The following is a 21698-nucleotide window of genomic DNA, read 5'->3' as shown; positions in this document are numbered from 1 at the left end:
AGATATTAAGCGCCCTTCTCAACATGCCATTTAAGTCCACCCACCCAAAGCCACACTCCTTATAGCGCTCACCGCGAATCACGCTACGCATGCGCATTCGCCTATGCCCGAGTCCAGTCACCCCGCCCACCCGCCGAAACCCGGCCACAGCATTTACGCATGCTCAGTTAGGTGTGGCTGCCCCCTCCCCGCTTTGCCACTCCAAACATGGCGGCGGCGGAGACTGGCCGGAGGGTAGGTCTTACACATGCGTATTCCATCCAGGCTGAGTTTCGATTCCCGCCGCTACCCGGATGAAGAAAACACAGAGGCGGTGGCCAATGGGAAGAGGGTTGGCATGGCAACAAGGGGCTGGAGAGGCAGGCTCCTCCCCTGAACTTGTTGGCGGGAGACTGGTCGAGGGAATAGGGGTAGTGAGGTGAGAGTGTGCGGTTTTGAAGTGGTTTTGGGGGGTGGGCTGCCGGTATGGGGAGAGGGTGGGTGACGTGAGCGAGCCCATAGAGGTTCCGTGGGGGCAGAGACTGAGGCAGGGAGCCTGGAGATGACGGTAGTTGGGGGTCCAGCAACATCTGCAGGCCCACTTGGCTGCCCCCCCCCTGTCCGGGTTAGGGGCAGTAGGAAGTGTGGACTATTGGAGACTCTTGGAAGCAATTGGGAGTGGGGTGGGTGCTGAAGGCATGGAAGTTGTGGGTGCTCCTGGGAGAAGGGTCGTGTGGAAAACGAACGTGGAAAATGAAATTAGAGTGGCTGGGGAAACGCAGCCAGGTGGTCTGGGTATAAATAACATTATTATTATAATTAAACTTATTATTATTATTATTTATTTGTACCCCACCCATCTGGCTGGGTTTCTCCAGCCACTCTGGGTGGCTTCCAACAAAGATTAAAATGCATTAAAATGTCACACATTAAAAACCTCCCTAAACAGGCCTGCCTTCAGATGTTTTCTAAATGTTAGGTAGTTGTTTATCTCTTTGACATCTAATGGGAGGGCGTTCCACAGGGCGGGCGCCACTACCGAGAAGGTCCCTCTGCCTGGTTCCCTGTAGCTTTGCTTCTTGCAGTGAGGGAACCGCCAGAAGGCCCTCGGCACTGGACCTCAGTGTCCGGACAGAACGATGGGGGTGGAGATGCTCCTTCGGGTATACAGGGCCAAGGCCGTTTAGGGCTTTAAAGGTCAGCACCAACACTTTGAATTGTGCTCGGAAATGTACTGGAAGCTAGAGCAGGATGCAGTGAAAGAAGAGGGCAACATGTTAATGTGGGTGTAGGGCATAAGATCCAGCTCCTAAGGCCTAAGGCCGTTTTGGCCCCCTCAATAAAATATTTGGGGGGCCACCCACTCCCCCCATTAATGGGCAATTCCTTTCAAAGGGTGTCTTGTGATTGATTATGTGGGGCAGGGCTTACCTCGCCCCCCCCCCCATATTTTATTCATGCTGGCACCCCTGGGGTAGGGTAGGTGGGGTTGATCACGGGGAGCGGGGAAGTGGTGTGCGGGTGACAACCTCTTGTCAGTGGTTGATTCTGGTTCCATGTTTGCTCCGAAGAGCTTCCCTTCTGGATCAAACCCAACGGTTCATCAACTGCTGTCGGGAAATGGCTTTAAAAAGAATTGGGTTAAATACATGCAGTGCAGCTTTCGTTGTGTCTGCTACCTCTGATAGCCGTGAAGGAGCAAAGCCATAGGTGATGAAGGCTGTTTCTGTCAACCCAGTCTGTGAATTTCCCTGGGGGTATCTGGCCAGTCATTGGTGAAATAATGCTAATGTTCACGACTGATTACTTTGATTCAGTATGACCATCCTTATATGCTTTAAAGAGAACTCTGAGCCAAACTCACAACAGATATATTCTCCTGAAGGTTTGCATCTATGTTTGCAGTTTAGGGTGGGTAGTTGTTTTTTTTGGAAAAGCAGCTGATTGTCATTTTGAGCAGAGGATCAATTTGGAAGAGGAAGAGTTGCTTAACTATTTCTCTTCCTGCTGTTTATCTCCTCAGAATAACCTCTACCTGGCAGGTGGGGAAACATTTTGGGGCGAGAGTTTGGAGTGGATAAATGACAGGCAGGGGAAGTATTAAACCAGGGGTAGGCAACCTAAGGCCCATGGGCCGGATGTGGCCTAATAGCCGCCTCAATCTGGCTCATGGGTGGTCCGGGAGTCAGCGTGATTTTACATGAGCAGAATGTGTCCTTTTATTTAAAATGCATCTCTGGGTTATTTGTGGGGCCTGCCTGGTGTTTTTACATGAGTAGAATGTGTGCTTTTATTTAAAATGCATCTCTGGGTTATTTGTGGGGCATAGGAATTCATTCATTTCCACCACCACCACCCCCAATATAATCTGGCCCACCACATGGTCCGAGGGACAGTGTTCCAGCCCACAGCTGAAAAAGGTTGCTGACCCCTGTGTTAAACAGTCTCCCTTAGCTTGCTTATTGCAACCTGAGACTGCCTTTCTGTAAAACAAACATATTTTTTGTTTTTATTTATTTCATGAGTAAGGCCTTAATTATAATCACTGGTCTTTGAACTTAGTCTTTCAGTGTGAAATCATGCAGCAGAAAGGATTTACATATTCTTGCTGTGCATCAATATAGGCAACATGTACAGATTATGGTTGTCACTATATCAGGGGAATAGGTGAAAGCTGGTGCCACATTTGTGGGTGGGTGTCGTGGCTGGGAAACACCATTCCATGAGAATACTGGACCCTTTAGCAATGTATAATGTGAACAATGGCTGCAAAGGGGGCTTTGGAGTATTCCTAGTTTAGGTCAGGGATAGCCAATGAGGGATAATCCTCCAAGTGTTGTTGGACTACAGCTCCCATCATCCTTAATCAATGGTCATGGTGACTAGGACTGATGGGAGTCGTAGTCTGAGAAAATCTGGAGGGCACCACATGGGTTACCCCGGTTGACAGATCCCTGTCTGTAACCAGGAGTTGTGGAAGTCTTTGGGGAAAGACTCTGACATTTATGAAGAACTGGTTTGGCTATTGATGTGGGACACTCTTCTCTCTTTTCTAGGAATGCCAATATGGAAAGCAAGCGGAAGGCTTCTGTGGGGGAGCCTACTCTTTCCCAGCGGAAGAAGTCACGAGGAGGTGATTGGGAGGAGGATGGCCCCTCACAGTTTGAAGAGGAACTGGCTTTTTTGGATGAGGTAGAGGCTGAGATGGCTCTGGAGGCAAAGGAAGCACAGTTGGTACCTGATGTCATCTCCTTTGGTGAGTTACATGGGTACCAGATAGGGAGCAGACTACCTAGGCAAATGAGTCAGAAAAGTTGGGCAGGGGGCTGACAAAGCAAAATGTATGTTTGTTGGTGGTATGGGGAGCCTTTGGCCTTCCAGATATTGCTGAACAGCTCCCATCAGCCCCAGCAAGCATGGCCTGTGGCCAGCAATGATGGGATTTGTAGTTCTGCCACATCTGGAAGGCCCATGGTTTCCCACACCTGGTTATTGCTGTAATTCAGCATTCAGTGGCACATAAACAAAAAAGAAATACTGAATTCTGAATTACAGCTATAAACCAGGTGTGGGAAACCATGGGCCTTCCAGATGTGGCAGTGAGTAATGTTGAGCAATGTTGAGCACATTGCATATTGTGTTCAATTGAAACCACTGTGAGGCGTTGCCTTTCCTTTTTTTTTGTTTTTTTTGGTGCTGCCCCATCTCTCTTCTACCTACTCTTTGCAACTAGCAGTTTGAACTTGGGGGGTGCATGATCTTTAGCCGTTCCAAATTTGTAGTTGGTCAAAAGAGAATTGATGGTCGTGATTGATGTGAGTTTCTCTGCTCCCTTCAGGTAATCTCTTCTCATCAGTGCAGAATCCAAAATGGCAGAGACCACTGCCTCCCAAAATTAACCCGAAAGAAGAAGCTCTGTGTTTCCAGCAAGTGGAACTGGATTATTATGTGGGTGAGTGCATAAGCGGGTTCAATGCTGACGAAAAGGTCTTGAAGGTGCTGCAGAATGGATTCCATTCCTCCTGGGAAGGGGTTTGCCGAACTAGGTATTCCCTTTGCCTGACTGAACAATAACTCTCTGCTACAGAAAGGGAAGTCTGAAGCTGTTATACTTCCTGGGGCTTTTTATAGCTACAATAGCCCCATAATATTCTTAGCCCTGCTTGCCGGACAGAGCGGATAATGTCTGGAATTCCCCAGAGAAGTTGGTAGTCCCATTTTTCTGATTGTTGGGTTGAGAAAAGGTATCATGGCAAGCTTGTAGGAAGGTATCTTTGGAAAGCTTTGTGCAAAGTCTTGTGAAGTCTTTCATTTTGAAAGAAAATAAATGTTAAGTTGCTAGCCCTTAAGGTTATGGAATGAAAAACATAGGAAAACAATGTGGGCTGATTCTGCTAAAAATATATATTAAAAAGTTAGAGGTTGTCTAAAAGAGACCAGAGCATTTTTTCAGTTCATATCATACATGGTTCACTAAAGATGTTTTTTAGTGGGAAAACAATTGTAATTTAAATACTGTAACTAAATACAAATTATACATTATCAATATTCAACAACTGATCCAGCCTCTCTCTCTTCTTGAGACAGGCGCTCACCTCCCTGGCTTCCCAGGATCCACCCAGGGTCCAGTTCCTGTCCTGCGGATGTTTGGAGTCACTGGAGCTGGCAACAGTATCTGCTGCCACATCCATGGCTTTGCCCCCTATTTCTATGTGCCCGCCCAGGCTGGTGAGTGTTTGGCTACAGGGGAAGGAGGGGGGGCTCTCCCAAGCTACCCTCCTTTCTTCTGCAGCTTAGTCAGTCTCCTGCTCCCCTTCCTCTTTCTGTTAACTTTTCTCCCAGGATTCCAAGCAGAGCACCTGGCTGACTTTCAGCGGGAACTGAATGCGGCTGTCATCCGGGACATGCGATCCAACAAAGATGGTCTGACCCAAGTTGTTCTGGCAGTGGAGATCTGCAACAAGCAAAGTGAGCACAAGATAGTTTGTGTGTAGGCACCCCCTTTGTCTGGGAAGATGGTTGGGTTAGACCAGGGTTACCTAAGCTTGGGTCTCCAGCTGTTTTTGGACTACAACTCCCATCATCTCTAGCTAGCAGGACCAACGGTCAGAGATGATGGGAATTGAAGTCCAAAAGCAGCTGGAGAGCCAAGTTTGGGAAACCCTGTGTTAGATCCAGATTTGGGGTCCCTGCTGAGCATTAAAATCACAGCAGCTTTGCTCTTTTAGCACCCAGAACAATGTTGCTGAACATGCTGAATTCCAGTGGTGCCCTCCTGCTGCTTTGCCTGTTTTCTCCCCAGTGCTGTTTGTAGCGGTTGAGTCTGGCCTGAATAGGCAAGGTTGTGTTGTATGTATAATAGGAGCAAAAGAGTTCTAAAGTCGTTGACCGATCCTAGTCCTTATGCTTGTAAATAGCTTTATGAAACATTACAACTCTTAACGTTTATGAACTTCCTGCTTGGAGCGCTTGCGGTCTCCACTAGATGTGCAAGGTTGGAGGGAAGAAGTAAGATGCAGATCTGAAAGCTGTAGATGTCAGGAACGGGAGGAGATAGGGATTTGTGGTAAGGTTTGAGGAGTCTGAATTCCCCCAGGGCCTTAAGACTCTTCCCCTGCTCACTTAGACATGTACGGCTACCACGGGCAACATCTTGCACCCTTCCTGAAAATCACTATGGCGATGCCCCGGCTAATTGCACCAGCCAAGAGGTTGCTGGAACAGGGACTACGCTGTGGGACGCTGGGAGTGCTCCACTATCAAGCCTACGAATCCAACATTGACTTTGAAATCAGGTAGGACAGTCCAACCCCACGTTTGCATGCTTCCCTCCTCAGAAAGCAGGCACTTTTCACCCTGCTCTGTTCAGCCAATCAGAGCTAAACAGCTTCAGCAGAATGCAGTTTCTAGCCCTCATGGTTGCATGGGAGTGTGTGGCATATACAGAGGCTCAGACTGCATAGGCTTGGACCACTGCACTGCGCTCTACGTGAGGCTACCTTTGAAGGTGACCCAGAAACTACAACTAATCCAGAATGCAGCAGCTAGACTGGTGACGGAGTGGCCGCCGAGACCACATAACATCAGTCCTGAAAGACCTGCATTGACTCCCAGTACGTTTCCGGGCACAATTCAAAGTGTTGGTGCTGACCTTTAAAGCCCTAAATGGCCTTGTCCCTGTATACCTGAAGGAGCGTCTCCACCCACATCATTCAGCCCGGACACGAGATCCAGCTCCGAGGGCCTTCTGGCGGTTCCCTCCCTGTGAGAAGTGAGGTTACAGGAAACCAGGCAGAGGGCCTTCTCAGTAGTGGCGCCCACCCTGTGGAACGCCCTCCCATCAGATGTCAAGGAAATAAACAACTCTCTGACTTTGAGAAGACATCTGAAGGCAGCCCTGTTTAGGGAAGTTTTTAATGTTTGATGTTTCATCGTGTTTTTAATATTCTGTTGGGAGCCGCCCAGAGTGGCTGGCGAAACCCAGCCAGATGGGCAGGGTAGAAATAATAAATTATTATTATTACAGAATTATTACTATTACTGTTACTATTATGTGAGAGGACTGGGTGAGGTTTTGGTCATAACACACATTTCCAGATATGTTTGCAGAGATGCCGTTACTTGCCCATCAGAATCAAATGACCGTGAACCTACAGTGTGAGACATAGGTAGAAGTGACTTACAAGCACACCTGGATAGAGTCTGAATGTGACGCCCCTGCTGAAACATCCTGTTTGCCTCTGTTCCCTTAATGCTCCCATCTACTTCCCTTCCTCTCCTCTCCTCTCTTGCATTATATTTGAGGCAGATGGGGGAAAGGTGTGGTTTTTTTTCAAGTCTTTCTCTACCTAGCTCCCATCAAACCCAAGATTTCTCTTCCAACTTAGGTTCATGGTGGACCGGGATGTTGTTGGCTGCAACTGGATTGAACTGCCTGCTGGAAAGTATCGCCTGCGACAAGAACAGCCTGCTGGAGAATCCAGCAAGGATAACCCACCCAAGGTGCTGGGGTTGGGGGAGAGGTCAGGTTTCTGAAGGTGTAGAGTTGAGCCAGTGGAGAAAGGTGTGTTTGGGGATGGCTGAGTTGGCATAACCTTTAGTTGGATGGACCTGAGCAGAGTTTGGTGTTTGGTGCCTAGCGGGGGATATTTTCTTCTGGGAAATATAAGCACAGTGTGTGCAGTCTTAGGGTAGGAAATCTTCAGGGCTGAAAACTTCAAGTTAGCGGCTGTAGGAATGCCTCGTTAATTCCCTCTTTTCCTCCTCACCCGTAGGTGTCGCTGTGTCAACTGGAGGCTGATATCGCCTGGACGGATTTCGTGAGCCACCCACCCGAGGGAGAGTGGCAGCGCATTGCCCCCTTGCGTGTGCTCAGTTTCGACATTGAATGTGCTGGACGCAAAGGTATTGAGGAAAGTTGGGGGGGTGGGGTGGGGACAAGACATGATGAGAAAGATTTTAGGTCCTGGTGGTGCTGTGGGTTAAACCACTGAGCCTAGGGCTTGCTGATCAGAAGGTCGGCGGTTCGAATCCCTGTGACGGGGTGAGCTCCCGTTGCTTGGTCCCAGCTCCTGCCAACCTAGCAGTTCGAAAGCACGTCAAAATGCAAGTAGATAAATAGGAACCACTACAGCGGGAAGGTAAACGGCGCTTCCATGTGCTGCTCTGGTTTGCCAGAAGCGACTTTGTCATGCTGGCCACATGACCTGGAAGCTATACGCCGGCTCCCTCGGCCAATAATGCGAGATGAGCACACAACCCCAGAGTCGGTCACGACTGGACCTAATGGTCAGTCCTTATGTGGGAGGCTAGTTAGCCAGAACTCTGCTGAGTAGCTTCATAAGTTTTATAACAAATGACTTATCTCGGTCTAAATAGGCCTGTGCAGTAAGACATACAGTACATTCAACACTGAAATGGCTGTTCCTGAGGTCATTTTTGCTGGCAATCGGAGTCAGCCCACTAAAAATAGTGTATTATTATGTGGTGTTTTGTGCAGTAGGCCTGACAAGCTGGGGGTTGTTATTTGCCTGGGTCACGCAGCCACCGTTCCTTAGCGAACAATAACTTACCTAAGTCTTACTGTATTATCAAGGGCAGGGTGTCTAGGCTTAGAGTTGGCAAAAGTCACCCTGGCAGTGTATGAACTCGGAAGAACTTGTGAGATTAACTATTGGTGTGGGCGGGTGTTATAAGTGAAGGGGTTACAGCATAACAGTGGAGTCATCATTGCTACGATCCAGAACAGATAGCCAATTGCACAGTCCCTGAAAGGCAGCAGGGAGCTGTCAGTTTTCCCATTGACAATCCCATTCTGCATTTTGTTTCGTTTCCCCGTTCAGGTATTTTCCCCGAACCGGAGAAGGACCCAGTGATCCAGATCGCCAATATGGTCCTCCGCCAGGGGGAGAAGGACCCTTTTGTGCGCAATGTCTTCACCTTGCAGAGCTGTGCCCCTATCGTGGGCTCCCAGGTGCTCTGCTTCCAAAAGGAGGCGGAGCTGCTCAAGGTAACGGGGGCGATATTGGGGCTAGAAAATGCCCTGGTAGTGTGTGGAGGATCTGAGCAGTGGCAGAGGCCCCTGGGTGTTGCAGTAGAATGCTGTGTATGGAGGTGAACATAGTAAGCTATCTGGCTTAGTCCGTGGGGATGTTTGTTTGTTTTTAACAAAACGTACTTACAAAAAACAAATGTGAGGCTTTCCAAAGAGGATGGATTTTGCCTCATTTACCCCGTCCTCCATTGACACCCCCAGGCTGGACTGCCGTAATGCAGACTAATGTGGGGCTGCTTTTAAAGACACAAACGTCACCTGATGCAAAAGTGCCTCCCAGGATACTGGAAACATGTGACACCTATGTTGTACCGGCTGTAGTGGTTGCTGTGCCAATGTGTTTGGGGGAGCTCAGTTTTGAAAGTGCTGGTGGTGTCGACCTTTCAATGCCGTAAGCCAGGCATGTCCAACAGGTAGATCGTGATCTACCGGTAGATCACTGGACGTCTGTGGTAGATCACTGGCAGATCACTGTGTCGCCCCAAAGAGGCTCAACAACTTTGGCTCCCCTAAAAAAAGCTCAACATTTTTGCCCTGCACCCCCTAAAATGTGGCTTTCCTCCTCTCTGAAAGAAGCTCAACAACTGTGACCTGAACCCCTAAAAAACAGGGCTTTTCTTCTAAAAAAAAAAGCTCAACAACTTTGACCTGAACCCCCCAAAAGGGGGTAGATCACCACCAGTTTTTAACTCTGTGAGTAGATCTCAGTCTCTTGGGAGTTGGCCACCCCTGCCGTAAGCGATTTTGGGACTAGGCTACTTGAAGGACTTCTTCACCCATTTCCACTTGGAAACCTGCTTTTAGAGTCCCTACTTGTGTGCCCACAAGATCAATTAGACTGGCAGGTATGGGGCATGGGGCTTTCACAGCCTAGGCGCCCCATGTCTATGGAACTCTGCTGCAGTTGAAATTCATAACAGCCCTCATCATTATAGGCCTTTCAGCTGGCCCTGAAGCCCCATTTGTTTAAAAATTGCTTTCTCTCAAAGACAGACATGACTTGGTTTTGTATATGGCATGGCACCGCTTACTGTTTTTCTGATTTTATTTAATTAGATTTATATACTGCCCTTCATCAAAAGATCTCAGGGCGGTTCACAAGATAAAAACACAAGATAAAAGCACAAATGAAATAGTCAAAGCAGAAGCAACAAAACAGAAACACTTCCACTTCGTTAAAGGCTGTAGAATATTAATCACCGAAAGGCCTGGTTGAAGAGGAATGTTCTTGCCTGGTGCCTAAAAAGATACAATGAAGGCACCAGGTGAACCTTCCGAGGGAGAGCATTCCTCAGATGGGGAGCCACCGCAGAAAAGCCCCTGTTCTTGTGTGCCACCCTCCAGACCTCTCATGGGGGAGGTGCATGAAGAAGGGCCTCAGAGGATGAACGCAGAGTCTGTGTTGGTTTATATTTTATTGTTCCTACTGGGCTGAATTTCCCTGCAATTTGCATTATTGCTGACCCTTGTTCTTTTATTTGTTATGGTGTTGATGGTGTTTCATGGTTTTAAACTTATCCTTTATATCTTTGTGAATCACATGCTGGAAGTTGGCTTGAGTGGGTTTCCTATAAATATATTAAACATACTTGAGCTGGTCTTTGACTGTAATAAAATTACGTTATGTTATATTAAACATACTGTACTATACTATACTATAATAATACATTTAGAACTAAAGGGCTCTGTCCTCTCTCCCATGCTTTTTAACATATATATGAAGGCCCTGGGAGGGATCATCAGGGGGGTTGGGCTAGGTATTCACCAGTATGCGGATGGTACCCAACTCTACCTCTCTTTTAAATCGGAACCAGTAAAGGTGGTGAATGTCCTGTGCAAGTGTCTGGAGGGGGTTGGAGGATGGATGACAGTTAACAGATTGAGGTTGAATCCTGACGAGACAGAAATACTGTTTCTAGAGGGCAGGCAGGCATGGGGGACTCCCTGGTCCTGAACAGGGTAACTGTGCCCCTGAAGGACCAGGTGCACAGCCTGGGAGTCATTTTGGACTCACAGCTGTCCATTGAGGCACAGGTCAATTCCCCTGCAAACAAGTGGCAGAGCTTGGAAGGGCCTCAGCCTGAGATCCTGGATTGCTGAAAGCCTCTGCCAGACAGAGGAAACAGTAGTGGGCTAGACAGACCCTTTTACAAGTTCCGCATACAACAGCTCCGTATAGCCAAATATCACAACTTTCTTTCAGGCCTGGGCAGAATTCATACGAACAGTGGACCCAGACATCATCACTGGTTACAACATCCAGAACTTTGACCTCCCGTACCTCATCACCCGTGCCCAGACCCTCAAGGTGAGCCCAACTTTCCCTGACCCTGTACATGTTTTGCCTGCCACTGCAGGTGCAGTTCTGTGGCTATTCCTGCATTAAAACAGGCCACACTTTGCTTTGTCGGACAGGTTCCAGGCCCAGGAGTGTGGAATCTTTTGAAACTGCGGAAACTGGTTACTGCCCCCTCCCCAAATGTGTGAACTGTCACACTCACAAAGGCTTATCTGCACCCCTTGATAGGTTTTCCCTTTAGAGGTCTGCGTACATGAGATGGCGTTTGCCCTCTGAACTTTTTACAAATACTTTGTACTTAAAACGGTTTTGAAAATCTTTATTCCCAGGTAATCAGGTGCACTTTCAATGAATCTAACCAGTGCAGCCTTATGTATAAACGTCCTTGCACTGCCTTTATCTTCCTGCCGTGGCTCACAGCTTCCTTTTCTGCATCTCTTCCCCACCCACCCCAGGTTTCCACATTTCCCTTTCTGGGCCGTATTCCTGCACGTAAGTCCGTCATCCGTGACTCTTCCTTCCAGTCCAAGCAGATGGGCCGACGAGAGAATAAAGTCATTAACATGGAAGGCAGAATCCAGTTTGATCTGCTTCAGGTAAGCAAGGCTGATGAAGGGCTGAGAGATGGTGCGTGACAAGTAGCCCCCCCCCCCGCCCAATACAAGACCAGCAGCATTCTACCCACTGGACCATGCTCACTCTCCCCTTTCTTCTCTTCCTCCCTCACCCAGGTATTGCTGCGGGATTACAAACTGCGCTCCTACACGCTGAATGCTGTCAGCTACCACTTTTTGCAAGAGCAGAAGGAAGACGTACAACACTCTATCATCACAGATTTGCAGGTGACAGTGAGCAGCCAGACCTTGTGGCCTAGCAGCTTTCCTCCGTAGAACAAACATATGGGGACTAGTGCTAGGTTTAGCCAATTCAACACGCTTAGCCTCCCAGAACAACATTTTCTGAGGTTTCCTGGGCTCAAGGGCTGGCATGAAGCTGTATCTGTTTAGGGTCTTTACAAAGCACTGTGTGACAGAATTTGAGAACTGCTTCTTTATTGAGATTCTTATTAATGCACAAACTAGGTTCATATTGGTTTTGTCTGAGGCAGGGTAAGTACCTAGGGTTTAGTGCCTGGTCTGTGGGAGACTCTTGGAAAAGCCATTATTTTTGCAAGCAATAATCTAGATTTTAGGGAAATTTAACTTTTTTAAAAGGCGGTTTTTTATTCTCTCACGGGTGTGGAAATTCATTTAATTGTGTACACTGATCATCAGAAGCCCCCCTTGTTTGTGGAATGGTGTTTCTGTAGCCATCTGTTCTTTCCTGTGCTATCTCTACTTACGTAGAGAATTTATAACCTGACTCTCCAACCAAAATGCACTTTTAAAACATTTTTTAAAATGTTTTTTTTCCAAAAAGGAGCAATAAGGGTGCTGGTGATAACTCTAAATGTCAGCCAATAAGATCAAGTAAAACCAAAAGGCATATAAACTACAAGAAATGGGTTGTCCAAAAGGTAGGGTTTTTTAGCCCAAGATTCTGAATCCTGTGATTCTTAACAAGCAACTGGTTCATAATGTTGAGGCCCACCACCAAGAGTACTCTCTCTTGGTGGCCGTTAATCTACTGGATCAGTGTTTCCCAAACTTGAGTCTCCAGTTGTTTTTGGACTATCATTCCCATCATCCCTGACCACTGGTCTTGCTAGCTAGGGATGATGGGAGTTGTAGTCCACAAAAAAGCTGGAGACCCAAGTTTGGGAAACACTGTACTAGATAATGGAAATGTCAACAGCCTATCTGCTTAAAGAGTGGGGGAAAGTATGGAACAACCAATAACTTCATCCACCTTCTGTTCCCTTTTATCCAAAAGTATTTGCTTTTTTCCTGAATTTGTAAGCTTTTGCTCTCCATATCCCTCAAGCAAATAACCTTCGTCTCTTCAGAGGAAGCTGCCCATGGATACCATATCAGCCCATAGATCCTTCTCACTCTGTGTTGTCAATTCGGAGTGGTGGCAGCTCTGCACATTTCTCAGAGAGGTCTTTCTCTGCCCTCCCTGGAGATGTCTGAACCTGCTCTCTCCCACTGAACCTCCCCTTTGTTTCTGTTCACCCATAAGGAAAGGTCTCTTTCCTGCTTTTTCCAAATCCAAAAGCCTTTTCTCTCCCCCATCCTTTTGCAGAATGGCTCGGACCAGTCCCGTCGGCGACTCGCTGTGTACTGCCTCAAGGACGCCTACCTGCCCCTGCGGCTTTTGGAGAAGCTCATGTGTGTCATCAACTACATGGAGATGGCCAGAGTGACAGGTGTCCCTCTCAGCTATCTTCTGGCGCGTGGCCAGCAAATCAAGGTTGTCTCCCAGCTCCTGCGGCAGGTGAGAGCTCCTGGCTTTTTCTCTTGAGTGGAGGCAAGGGGAAGCTATATTCCAGAGTGAGTGGTACCAAAGGACTCAGTTTTGGATTTGTGGCAGTTTTCAGTGGAGTTGCAATTATTATTCAGGCTGCTAAGATCATATATATAAGACCAGGCATAGGCAACCTTTGGCCCTATAGATTTTTTGGACTACAATTCCCATCACCCCTGACCACAGGTCCTGTTAGCTAGGGATCATGGGAGTTGTAGGCTAAAACAGCTGGAGGGCTGAAGGTTGCCTATGCCTGTATAAGACCAATTCTTCTGACAGTGTATTACATTGGTATCATTTTAAAAAGAAATTAGTCAGAGAGGGGTTCACAGAAATCATTTGAATTTTGGAAGCTTTCCCTTAATAAACATGCACATGGTTGTTCTAAAATGTAAAGCACTTTGCATTCCAAGGCAGCCGTCTTTATATTTACTCACCTCGGAGCAGGTGCTATTGAACTTGGTGGGGCTTACTTTTGAGTAGACATGGATAATATTGCAGTGTAACTCTCATTCTTCACAAAAACTCTGTTAGATTGGCTTCTCTTTCCCTCCACCCAGACATTTTACTAGGGCCTATTTACCTAATTCACGTTTGAGCAGTGATTTTTAACTCCCCGACACTGCTTTTCTTTTTCTTTAAATAAAGCAGGCTTGGGAGGCTCTTCCTTCTACCACCTTGGGCTCCTTTGGGAGGAAGGGCAGGATACAACTGAATAAATAAAAAGTAAATACTGATAACTTTCCTTTCTTTTGTCCTTTCTCTACTTCCCATTGTCACATTTTGCTCTGTAGGCAGCTTCAGGTCTCTGGCAAGCATGTGTGCTCCTGCCTTCTAAAGCATGGAGTGGGAAACTTTTGACCTTCCAGACGCTGCTAAACTACAACTCCCATCAGCCCCAGCCAGCGTAGTCAGTAGCCAGGGATGGTGGAAGTTGCAGTTCAACAATATTTGGAAGGCCAAAGGTTCTCCCTCGTCTGATTTTTAAAGGGAGAAATGCCAGCTTATTTCTGGGTCTGCTAGCCCCATTCACCTGGAGGAAAGTGCTTGAATACTGTGTGTAGAAAACCACATGGATTGCCATGCATAATAGGAGGCCATTGTGGTAGCAGTATTCGTAATGTAACAAATCTGAGTGACCAGATAACTGGATAATTTTAACACTGAGCTATTGGTCTGACTAGGGCTATCTAGCCTCGCTGGAAATAGCTTTGTGACACCTGCTTGCCATCTACCCGCACCTTACCAATGGGGAAAGGTAACAGGCCACCTCCCAGCCCCCATTATATGAACTTCTAAAGTGCTCTCTGTGTTGTTTCTGTTGATATAATAAGTGCGGGGATTGACGGGCAGCACATTAGGCAAGTGGGACAGACCCACCTGGAAATAACATGGTGGTTTATGGGAGAGTGCCAAGGCAAACCCCAAACTGACAACTTCTCTCCGCCCAAAGGCCATGAAGCAGAATCTGGTTATGCCAGTGGTGAAGTCAGAAGGCGGGGAAGACTATGCTGGAGCTACTGTCATTGAACCTCTGAAAGGGTAAGGCCGGCAGGACCTGAAAGCGGGGAAATGTGCTTCCCCAAGCCCGGGTCAAAAGTGAGGGTTTAGGTTGCCATGAGGGTTTTTTTCACAGCCTGTTGTGGTGAGTTGGTGCAGGAAAAGCACTGGGGTGACTGGGATGGAAGCCAGGAGGCAGGGAGGAAGGAGCAGAGCTGAGGATAAGGCAGCTGGAGCCCACGTTATTCCACTTTGGGAGCAATGGAGGAGAAAAGATCTACATTGGCTCCCAGTACATTTTGGAGCACAATTCTAAGTGTTGGTGCTGACTTTTAAAGCCCTAAATAGCTTCAGCCATTTATACCTGAAGGAGCGTCTCCACCCCCGTTGTTCAGCCCAGGCACTGAGGTCCAGCTCCGAGGGCCTTTTGGCGGTTTCCTCACTGAGAGAAGTGAGGTTATGGGGAACCAGGAAGAGAGCCTTCTCGGTAGTGGCTCCCACCCTGTAGAACGCCCTTCCACCAGATGTCAAGGAAATAAGCAACCACCTGACTTTCAGAGGATATCTGAAGTCAGCCCTGTATAGGGAAGGTTTTTAATGTTTGATGCTTAATGTTTTAATTTGCTGCAAGTTGCCCAGAGCAGCTGGGGCAAACCCAGTTAGATGAGCGGGGTACAAAGACTAAATTATTATTATTATAAGCTCTACCTTGGGAGAGGTTCTGATAAGAATGAGTCATGGGGCTGGAAGTGGGAGAGATGGAACCAAGGATGGGGGCCCAGGGTAAGGTGTACAGTTTATCAGAGCCAGGAAAGGGCTTGGTTAAAGGTCCTCGAGAGCTAATGCGGGTCAGTTTAGGCAGTACTGTGCTTGATGGACCAGGGACCCAACTCTGTGTTACGAGGCAGCTTCCTGTGCTTCTGGTGTACGGAGGTGGGGCGGAAGAGCTTAACAGAACTGCTGTTCTCTTCTAGATATTACGACGTGCCCATAGCGACCTTGGACTTCTCCTCCCTGTACCCTTCCATCATGATGGCTCACAACCTGTGCTATACCACACTGCTGCAACCGGGGGCGGTTGAGCGCTATGGGTGAGTGGGAAAGGATCTGAAACAAAGGACTGCAGAGTTAATTGAAGGGAACAACAGCCTAAACTGCAGGGAGGAGTCAAGGGACCAGCTTTGCAGCCCTGGGGTGGGAGGGAAGTGCTCCTCCCTGGTTTCTCACATGGGGAATGCGGGTGGCGCTGCGGTCTAAACCACTGAGCCTCTTGGGCTTGCCGATCGGAAGGTCGGCGGTTCGAATCCCCGCAACGGAGTGAGCTCCCGTTGCTCTGTCCCAGTTCCTGCCAACCTAGCAGTTCGAAAACACACCAGAGAAAGTAGATAAATAGGCACCGCTGTGTCGGGAAGGTAAATGGCGTTTCCGTGCGCTCTGGTTTCCGTCATGGTGTTCCGTTGCGCCAGAAGTGGCAATAGTCATGCTATCCACATGACCCGGAAAGCTGTCTGTGGACAAATGCCGGCTCCCTCGACTTGAAAGCAAGATGAGCGACACAACCCCATAGTCGCCTTTGACTGGACTTAACCGTCCAGGGGTCCTTTACCTTTACTTTTTTTACATGGGGGATCCTAAGTAAGATGGAAAGCCAAGGGGGGGATTATTAGGTTGTCTTTGCTTTAATTATGTAATTGTGTTTTTTATTTTGTGATTTTATGTTGTGAACCACTCTGAGATCTGTGAGTATAGGGTGGTATACAAATACTATTATTAGTACTACTAATGATAATGATAATGTAGACCACCTTGGCTGTATCACTGATGTCCCAGAAGAAGGGGGAGAGCTATTCTCTTTCCTGGCATGGTCTTATGGGAGATAAAATTAGGGGAGCAAGGAATTGGGGCGAGTGACCATGGAAGCTATCCAAATGGCATATATTAGTGGATCCCAATAATAGTGGAGGGTATATAGCAGGGAGGGGCTGGAGACTAGGGTGACTTCGTGCATAAAGGGGGTGGCTAGGGTCTGATGGATTGTCGCTTCTTCCTACTAGGCTTTCGGCAGAGCAGTTCATCCGCACCCCGACTGGGGACCATTTTGTGAAGGAGTCCGTCCGCAAAGGGCTGCTGCCTGAGATCTTGGAGAACCTCCTGGCTGCCCGCAAGAGGTGAAGTAGGAGGCCCATGTGCAGAGTGGTGGGGAAGTTTAGGGTGTAAGATAATTGGAAGAAGGTAGGGCAGGCCCATAACTTGGGGTTCAAGCGCCTTCCTTTGCACGCACAGTGTTCCTGGGTCAATCCCCAGCACCTCCAGTTGATAGCAGAACCAGGACCTTGGGCAGCTGTTGGCAGCCAGTCCTAGTAGACATGCCTGACTCACAGGGGCTGATAATCCAGGACATAGAAAGGCATCTTCCTGTGCAAGACTAGGCATCTGGAGAAGGAGTTCTGGTTTCCCTGACTGGGAAATAAGGTTTAAGCAGCCTTGTATTAAAGAACTCACCTGGTAGCCACAGGCGACAAGGAATTGGATGCAGGCGAGTGCATGGAACTGTATGCTGGTGAGTGATCAGGCTGGTGGAGGAGGGACCTAGCACTGTGTTGCCTGCCGTCTACCAAAGTGGGAGATGCCAGACGAAAGAAGGCCCTCTCCTCCTCACACGGCATAGAAATGCAAAAGGCTCCTGTGCTTGCAGAGGAATGGAGCTCTCCATGCTAGTGATGTTTCGTTTCAGGCTAGTAACTTTTGTAGGCTTATTTGCAAGGGTGCTCTAAGGGAAGGATGTCTGGGATGCATAGCAGGAGGGAGGGAGGAGAGATACCTTAAATGCTGGGAACCCTAGAGGTATTTAGAGATCTGGTATGGAAGTGAGTATAGCCTGGTTTTGCAGGTGGCAAGCGAAGTGTGTTTGTAGCAAAGGCCTATGTCATCTAGAATTTGGTAATGGCACTTTAATAAACTTGAGTAGTGCTGGGGATTGGGGAAGGAAGGTAGGATATAGCCCAATTATGAGGAAAAAAGCAAACCACTGGGAGAAGGGGCATCTCTTTTATTTTTGCATCCTTCTCCAATGAGAATATTTCACATTGGACTTCTGATGCTTTGGGGGAAGAGTTTTTATTTTTCATCAAATTAGGAATGCAAAACCAAGTCATACAACCTATTCTAATATGCTATAAATAATACGCACCCAACCCACCCACAGCTCCTTAATTCCTTATCATATGACCATTGGTTAAGAATGCTGCATTTCAAATGCAAATACAGTGGTACCTCAGTTTTCTAATGTCTCCGTTGACAAACATTTCAGTTTTTGAACGCCGTGAACCCAGAAGTAAATGCTTTGGTTTTCAAACGTGCCTTGGAAGTTGAACATGCCACGTGGCTTCCGTTTTGAATTTTCTGTATTGAAGCTTCCGTATTGAGTTTTTGGTTTTTTAACGTTTCGGCACTCGAACGGTCTTCCGGAACCAATTACGTTTGAAAACCGAGGTACTACTGTACTCTTTATACATTCTTTTAACGGAAGTGTGGCAGATGCAATACAGTATCTTGTAATTTTGTATAAAAAAAAATATTAAAGTTATTACAATGGTGGATATTTATCGGTAGAAATGTATACAGTGGTACCTCGACTTACGAAGACGATCTGTTCCGTGGCCGTCTTCGTAAGTCGAAGTCTTTGGTTTTTGAAGCGCCACTTCTGTGTTTTGTGCTGCTTGCGCGCGGCGAAAGCACTTCCGGGGTTGTCGACTTCAGAAGTCGAAACCTTCGGAAGTCAAATCGTTCGGATGTCGAGGTCCTACTGTATTTGAAAACTTTAATGGAAACGGTATCTTGTATTTTTATCTCGTGAACCCCCCTGAGATCTTTTGATGAAGGGTGGTATATCCGTCACCACCACCATCCAGAGGGCTTAGAAGGCTGTTAAAAAGAGTTTCACTTAACGGATGTGCACTTGAGTTTCTCAGGTGGCGCATTATTTCCCTGCCCATTGGTGGCTGGTAGGGAGGGGCCAGTACAGAACTGTTGCTGTCATTCTTCACTCCTTCTTTGTTCTGTCCCATTTTTGGCTCAGGGCCAAGGGAGAGCTGAAGCAGGAGACGGACCCATTCAAGCGCCAAGTGCTGGACGGACGGCAGCTGGCGCTCAAGGTCAGCGCCAACTCTGTGTACGGCTTCACTGGAGCCCAAGTGGGCAAGCTGCCTTGCCTTGAGATATCTCAGGTAAGCTGGCCCACCCCCTTCAAACTCGGGGGAGTTGTCAGGTTATGGTTTTATAGTACAATGCACAAGTGTCAACAAAACACGGAGGAAACAACTATTACAGATTCCCTGTTTACCAGATCGGCTGGTTGCATGTCAGCCGCAGAGCAAGTCAATTGGTTATTAAGTTATCCCTCATTTGCTATCGCAAGCTGAATTTCTCTAGGCATCCTTGTTGTGTTGATCCTTGTGGCCTGCTATAATTCATGAAGCAAACTTTCTGAGCCTTTGAAAACGAAACGAGGTTCTGCAGTTAATGGGTGGCGAGTTCAGGGAAGTCAAAAGGAAGTTCTGCTCGCAAAAAGCCCAATTTAAACTTCATGGAATCCACCGCTACAAGAGGCATTGCTTGCCAGTCGCTTAGATTAGTTTTTGGAAAGATTAGATAAACCAAGGCAGGGCAGAGAGCGGCTATCTACAGGCTAGCTATAAACTGTGACAGATAAATGGAAGCAACATATCCTAGACCTCGTGAGTTCCCAGACGCTGGGAACAAACAGCAGGGTAAGCCCACTGCCCATTCGTTACCTGCTGGTCGCAGCTCAGAGTTGGCCGCTTTTGGAAGCGGAATACTGAACTTCATGGATTTTCGCTTTCCTAGTTTTATTTCTGTAGGGTAGGTTAGTCAGCAGGAAAATGTTTGGGTGTAATGGGTGCAGCATCTCCAACAATGCAGTGTCTAAACCAGGCCTGATCTAGCCCACAAAGTATTTTCTGGTGACTTTCCCGCTTCCAATCCAATCTGCAGCATCTGGGGCAAATGGCATGCATCTCCATGCAGATTAGGGTGCCCTCGAGCACTCTGGGGACAGGAAGGGATGTTCGGGTCTGCTTCCTTGGTCCTTGCGTGTTGGGAGCACTGCTTCCTGTTTCTGAAGCAATGCAACTCGGTAGCATCCGTGAGCCCTCGGGGAAAACCCTATAGCTAGCAAAGTATGGCTGGGGTTTCAGGTTAAGCTTTTAAGGCAGCGGTAAGCAAAAGTTTCCTTCGGCCCTTTTATCCGTCCTCCGAAATACATCGCTTTGACCCTTCTTTTCCAGAGCGTGACTGGGTTTGGGCGTCAGATGATTGAGAAGACGAAGCAGCTGGTGGAATCCAAGTACACAATCGCCAACGGTTACAGTTCTGACGCCAAGGTTGGAGGGGCAATGCAGGATAACCTGTCTCCTTTTGGGGTGGTGCAGATTGGGGAAAGCCCTTGAAGGACAGTGTTAAAGATTGCCATTACTAAAGCTGTCCGACCTCAGTTTTGGGGCCTTGTTCTGGCACCTCACATACTGTCTTTGGCGGCATTTATCTTTTTTAATTCAATTTTTATTGTATTTTACATTTTTATCATAATAACATCATAACAAAAAATGCAATGCCCAGGCTTCCCCCTCCCCTCATGACTTCCCTCAACTTCCTCTTCGGGTTTTTTACATAATAACTTATCCTGCTTGCTTTATTGTATTTTAATATTAAATTCTTTAAATTCAATAATTTTATACTCCTGTCATTTTACCATCATCTTTATACCTCCTGTATTTGTTTTGATAATTGTAAGTGTTTACTCAAATCCTGCTAGTGAGCCTATTTCTTTACCATTTTTTTCTGTAGGTACAACATAAATTGTTCCCAGTCTTTTTCAAAAGTCTTTATTGTTCTTGTCTCTAAGTCTTTCAGTTAGCTTCGCCATTTTTGTGTATTCCATCAGTTTTTCTTGCCGTTCTTCTTTAGTTGGTAATTTATCACTTTTCCATCTTTGGGCTAGCAATATCCTAGCCGCGCGGTTGTAGCATACATAAAAAGTTTCTTCTTCTCTTTTGGCAAATCTTGACCTGAAATGCCTAGCAAAAAAGGTTCTGGTCTTTTAACAAAGGTGGTCTCAAACATTCTTGTCATTTCATTATAAATCATTTCCCAATAATTTTTAATACAATTCCACCACATATGAAAAAATGAGCCTTCTTTTTCTTTGTTGTTGTTTAGTCGTGTCCGACTCTTCGTGACCCCATGGAGTCCCATAGCACGCCAGGCACTCCTGTCTTGCACTGCCTCCCGCAGTTTGGTCAAACTCATGTTCGTAGCTTCAAGAACACTGTCCAACCATCTCATCTTCTGTCGTCCCCTTCTCCTAGTGCCCTCCATCTTTCCCAACATCAGGGTCTTTTCCAGGGAGTCTTCTCTTCTCATGAAGTGGCCAAAGTATTGGAGCCTCAGCTTAAGGATCTGTCCTTCCAGTGAGCACTCAGGGCTGATTTCCTTCAGAATGGATAGGTTTGATCTTCTAGCAGTCCGTGGAACTCTCAAGAGTCTCCTCCAGCACCATAATTAAAAAGCATCAATTCTTCAGCGATCAGCCTTCTTTATGGCCCAGCTCTCAATTCCATCATCACTACTGGGAAAACCATAGCTTTAACTAGTAGTGATGTATGGAAGTAAAAGCTGGACCTTTTCTTTACACTTACACTAATAAGTGTTTTCCAACACTTATTAGAGCTTGTTCTGTACATTTTTGCCATTTTTGCAAGAGTAACGTACCATTGATACATCAATTTCATATAATTCTCTTTTTACAATACAGTCGTACCTCTACGTATCCCTGTGGAAACGGAATCTTCCGGTTATGGCCACGGCGAACCCGGAAGTATATACTTCTTGGTTTCGCCATGCGCAGATGCGCTCAATCGCGCCGCACGCAAGCGCATAAGC

The 21698-nt window shown here is 47.2% G+C and overlaps 1 protein-coding gene across 1 annotated transcript in view; it reads left to right on the top strand.

Annotated features, from left to right (window-relative positions):
- The first annotated feature begins 273 nt into the window (after positions 1–273).
- POLD1 (DNA polymerase delta 1, catalytic subunit) overlaps positions 274–21698 on the top strand; it is a 36363-nt gene continuing 14938 nt past the window's right edge. The window contains exons 1-18 of the mRNA XM_035135035.3: positions 274–418; positions 3036–3235; positions 3818–3931; positions 4567–4707; positions 4822–4947; positions 5606–5774; positions 6867–6981; positions 7254–7383; positions 8322–8488; positions 10737–10841; positions 11288–11428; positions 11564–11674; positions 13017–13208; positions 14692–14780; positions 15713–15829; positions 16793–16906; positions 18817–18964; positions 20045–20140. Of these exons, the coding sequence (XP_034990926.3) occupies positions 294–418; positions 3036–3235; positions 3818–3931; positions 4567–4707; positions 4822–4947; positions 5606–5774; positions 6867–6981; positions 7254–7383; positions 8322–8488; positions 10737–10841; positions 11288–11428; positions 11564–11674; positions 13017–13208; positions 14692–14780; positions 15713–15829; positions 16793–16906; positions 18817–18964; positions 20045–20140 (2400 nt within the window). The 5' untranslated portion in view covers positions 274–293. The remainder of the gene's footprint in view (positions 419–3035; positions 3236–3817; positions 3932–4566; positions 4708–4821; positions 4948–5605; positions 5775–6866; positions 6982–7253; positions 7384–8321; positions 8489–10736; positions 10842–11287; positions 11429–11563; positions 11675–13016; positions 13209–14691; positions 14781–15712; positions 15830–16792; positions 16907–18816; positions 18965–20044; positions 20141–21698) is intronic.

The sequence above is a fragment of the Zootoca vivipara genome, chromosome 12 (genome assembly GCF_965207765.1).
Source record: "Zootoca vivipara chromosome 12, rZooViv2.hap1.1, whole genome shotgun sequence".
Lineage (NCBI taxonomy): Eukaryota > Metazoa > Chordata > Lepidosauria > Squamata > Lacertidae > Zootoca > Zootoca vivipara.
This window is presented reverse-complemented; position numbering and strand designations above follow the sequence as displayed.